The sequence below is a fragment of the Nicotiana tomentosiformis genome, chromosome 12 (assembly GCF_000390325.3).
Source record: "Nicotiana tomentosiformis chromosome 12, ASM39032v3, whole genome shotgun sequence".
Taxonomy (NCBI): Eukaryota; Viridiplantae; Streptophyta; class Magnoliopsida; order Solanales; family Solanaceae; genus Nicotiana; species Nicotiana tomentosiformis.
The window spans coordinates 811725-816075 of NC_090823.1; the positions used below are offsets into that span (position 1 = coordinate 811725).

The window sequence follows — 4351 nt, forward strand, 5'->3', positions numbered from 1 at the left end:
TTAGATAACAAACTTTTAAAAACGGATCAAATATGGATAAGAACCATATTATCCACTTAGAAAATGGATAACTAAATAGGTTTAACTTTTACATTTGTACAGTCTCAAATTGGGGGTTTCTCAAGTTTGAGAGACTATAAATTCTCCCAAAAGTGATCATATTTAAGAAGACATGGATAATATCCGCCGGCTAACCCATTTTTTATCCATATTAAATATGGGTCGAGTCGGGTAGTTTATCTATTTTTACATTATCCGTTTTCGACCCGTCTATATCTGACCCGACCCGCCCTTTTGCCACCTCTACATATAACTGTAGAAGACCACTCAATTACCTTGCTTGAATATAGATTATGCAGAGGAAATAATTCACCTTGTTTTCACTAAACCTGGTCACAAAACCAATTAAACTTTCATTTCTTCTAGGAGGAAAAAGATATCATGACGTTGCTACCTCAGAAATTTGAAGAATATTTCTTTTCCATACATGTACAAAATTTGAACCATAATCTTGACTGCTGTATCAAAATCTTAGTCTGTGAGCTAGTAAGAAGGACCTTGTGCTTGAGCGCTAATAAATTCCAAATACCAAACAGCTCCAAACATGACGTTGGATTTCAAATACATATCAATTTCAGAAGATTACAATGACCATTTCAAACGTTGTACCATTTTTACCATTATTTTAGCAGGCTCATGCAAAGTGCCTGACATTTTACCATTTCATATCCCATCAAAGTACATATAATTCATGATATTTAACTAAGTATGGTTCTTGTACTAATAACATAGGACAATGGAGATTCTTCATTATCTTGCAACTTTCCCCTACTTCACTTTGACATTCATTTTCCAAATGTTTTATATATTTCCCATATGTTCATGTATTGCTACTTCATTTGTGTTTGGAGATTCTTTGGTCGATGCTGGGAATAACAATTTCTTGTTTACGCTTTCAAAGGCCGACTCTCCTCCATATGGCATAGACTTTAAACCTTCCCATGGCCAGCCTACTGGAAGATTCACCAATGGTCGCACCATTTCAGATATTGTTGGTAATTTTGCCAACCTAACTTAGCGATTTGATTCATATTTATTTGATACTTGATCTTCAACTTCTATGCTCTAACGGTTTTAATTTTAAATATATTTCAAAATCAAGCCACTTATAAGATAATTTTATGTTCTATTGCTATATGTGTCGTTCGCTTCAGTTATCTTATTATTCTGTTGTTGTTATTGTTTGTTGTTACTACTTACTTTTTTTCCCGTTTCTTGAGTAAAGTGCCTGTCGGAAATAGTCTCTCTACTTTCACTAGATAGGAGTAAGATATACATACATACTACATTCCTCAGACCCCACTTATGGGATTACACTGGATTTGTTGTTATTATTGTTGTTATAAGATAATTATATGTGAACTTTATGCATTAATTGATAATTTAATAAAAATGCTAACTAATTAACCTACTATTACATGTTAAAAATCATTGGTAGTGCAAAAGATCTTTCCACTGCAAGCGTATGCGACATAAACTCTATTTATTTTTGTGCAAGTTATGTTATATCTTAGTTAAAAGAGCGTGACAATTAGGTACCTTCTAGGTCACAAACATTCTTTCGCAATAGGCAGTAAAGTAGTTATATCCTCCTGTTAATTATAAAGTTTGAGGATCATATTTCGTAAAGTAGACATAAACTCTATTTATTTTCTGTATATATTTTTTTTTTTACAGGTCAAGCTCTTGGAACAAACTCATTTCCTCCGCCGTATTTAGCACCTAATGTGGAGTCAAATGCCACACATAGTGGAATTAATTATGCTTCAGGTGCTTCAGGAATTTTGGATGCAACTGGAACTGTTTTTGTTAGTATCTGTCTACCTCCCATCCCTTTTATATCTTTCGTTTTTTGTCGAAGATTTATCTTATAAATAGCCACGATGCAAGGAATTTTTATACTATCAGGAATCGTTTGGCAGGGCGTATAAGAATGGTACTGAATAAAATGCATATTAGTAATATTGGGATTAGCAATGTTGGAATTAGTTATATTGGGATTAGTTAATACTGAAATTATTTATTATTCACTATTTGGTTTGATGTATTAAAAATAACATACATTGCATAAGGTTGTATACATGCTTATCCATGTATTAAAAATTATGATATTACTAATGTCATGATTTGCTATGTATTAGTTATACATTATATAATACCAAATATGGTTTATAACTAATACATTTATTAGTTATTATATAAACCCACCCTCAATATCTTTTGGGTCTGAGCCCGTCGCACAGGGCTTGACTAATGCGGTTTACATCCCCTGTGTGGTTTGCAGGCTATTACACAGTGGGGGTTTTACCCAGTGCGCACACAGTGCTCACCCAAAGGGTAGGGGCTGTGGCAGATGCTGTAGCGGCTGCGGGTTTTTCTGGGGTTCCAATAATACTAAAGCTGATACATATATTATTTTCCCCTAATACATCCTACCAAACGACTCCTCATATATATATATATATATATATATATATATATATATATATATATATATATATATATATATATAAAACTTGTTATAGCAGATAACATATTTTTAATTTCCAGACTAATTTCACTTTTTAATGAGTTGCTATGACACATGTTACATGTGCTGCAGATAGGAAGAGTGCCATTAAGAGAACAGATCAACAATTTTGAGGAAAGCAGAAGATACATTGTGAATGCAATGGGAGAGAAAAATGCAAAGAGATTTTTAACGAAAGCCATGTTTTCTGTAACAATTGGCTCTAACGATGTCATTAACTATTTCCAACCATCTATCCCATTTCTTAGTTATGAAAAGGTTTCTCCAACCACATTCCAAGACTTCCTAGTTTCTAACTTGACTATGAATCTTCAGGTACTTTTACTAGTTCATGCTCCTCTACTTGATCCCTACTCCCTCTATTTCATTTAAACTATTTATATCTGATTCAGCACGCAATTTAAGAAGAAAAAAAAAAAACTTTCCGCACCTGTTAAATATATCATGATATTTTGTGACTATAATTAAAGTAAAAAGAAATTTAAACTTAAAGAATTTTAAAGGCCAAATGCACAAGCGGCCCCAAAGTTGCCAGCTGTTTTTATTTTGGCATATTAACTAGAGCTTATTCCTATTAGACACTCCAACATGCTTCAAAATGTGCCTATTAAACACAAAATTTTCAATTCCAGAAAAAACTCAGACGCGTGATCATAAAATCATTTTGTGTGAAAAAGAAAACAAATAAGAATCTGCCACGTGTCTTTTTGGCTCCACGTAATACCAAAAAGGAATAAAGTATCATATAAAATGATATAGAGGAAGTAATTGTTTTAGCGCTAATATATGTTAATTAACCTTTTTCTTTTCTTGCAAGAAGAGACTGCATGGATTAGGGGCTCGAAAATTCGTAGTGGTTGGTGTTGGACCTCTTGGCTGCATTCCATTTATTCGTGCTATCAAACTAATATCAGGGGGTAAATGCTCTGTGGAGGTAAATACATTAATCAGGAGCTACAATAAAAGACTTAAGGCAGAGTTAAATCGTCTGAACAAAGACATGGGACCTAAAGCCATCTTCTTATATGCAAATTCCTACGATGTTTTCAGAGACATTATACTAAATTATAAACAGCATGGTAAGTCTTAATTTCATTTAACTAGCGGCCCTTCTTCGAACTCTGAATACGAAATGTTCTGTGCACCGGATTGCCTTAACAACGTTTTGTTTTGTGAAATTCGTAGGATTTGAGAATGGAGATGCGCCATGTTGCGGTGGATATTTTCCGCCATTCGTTTGCTACAAAGGGAAAAATGCAAATACAAGCTCTGTGATGTGTGATGATAGAGGAAAATATGTGTTTTGGGATGCCTATCATCCTACTGAAGCTGCTAATGTTATAGTTGCGAAAAAATTCTTGAATGGTGATCCTAGTGTAATTTCTCCAATTAACATTCGTGAGCTTCACCATTATGGTTCTATTGAATAATATATCGATTTCGAGTTATATATTATTACCTATATATCTTGCTTGTACTATCTTTATTTCATTATATGACGCTATTTGTTTTCGAAGACCTATAGAAATATCAAACTACATATAATTTAATAACAAGTTTTACTTTTTTTTTAAAAATCTTTATGTCCAGTAACACACCACTATGTAAAATGAAACGTTTAAGTAGACGTGAATTACTTAATGCGATTACTTATGCTCCCTCCCCAAATGAGTAAAAAATAAGCAAGGTAAGGAAGAGTAAAAGAATTATACATGCAGACAATTCTAGGTAGAGTAGGAAGTCAAAGGGCAACAGTTTATT

At 33.2% G+C, this 4351-nt stretch overlaps 1 protein-coding gene across 1 annotated transcript; it reads left to right on the forward strand.

Annotated features, from left to right (window-relative positions):
* Positions 1-573: 573 nt before the first annotated feature.
* On the forward strand, positions 574-4067 carry LOC104117630 (GDSL esterase/lipase At5g41890). Its single transcript, XM_009628705.4, has 5 exons — positions 574-1055; positions 1738-1868; positions 2663-2905; positions 3411-3669; positions 3776-4067. Exons 1-5 carry the CDS (start codon positions 797-799, stop codon positions 4018-4020), a joined length of 1137 nt encoding a protein of 378 aa, XP_009627000.3. The 5' UTR covers positions 574-796; the 3' UTR covers positions 4021-4067.
* The last annotated feature ends 284 nt before the right edge of the window (positions 4068-4351 follow it).

Excerpts from the sequence above, each read along its gene's own strand:
- LOC104117630 (XM_009628705.4), top strand. The coding sequence starts at position 797 with ATGGAGATTCTTCATTATCTTGCAACTTTCCCCTACTTCACTTTGACA. Across the intron at positions 1,056-1,737 it reads CACCATTTCAGATATTGTTG|GTCAAGCTCTTGGAACAAAC; the intron begins GTAATTTTGCCA and ends TTTTTTTTACAG. Across the intron at positions 3,670-3,775 it reads ACTAAATTATAAACAGCATG|GATTTGAGAATGGAGATGCG; the intron begins GTAAGTCTTAAT and ends TGAAATTCGTAG.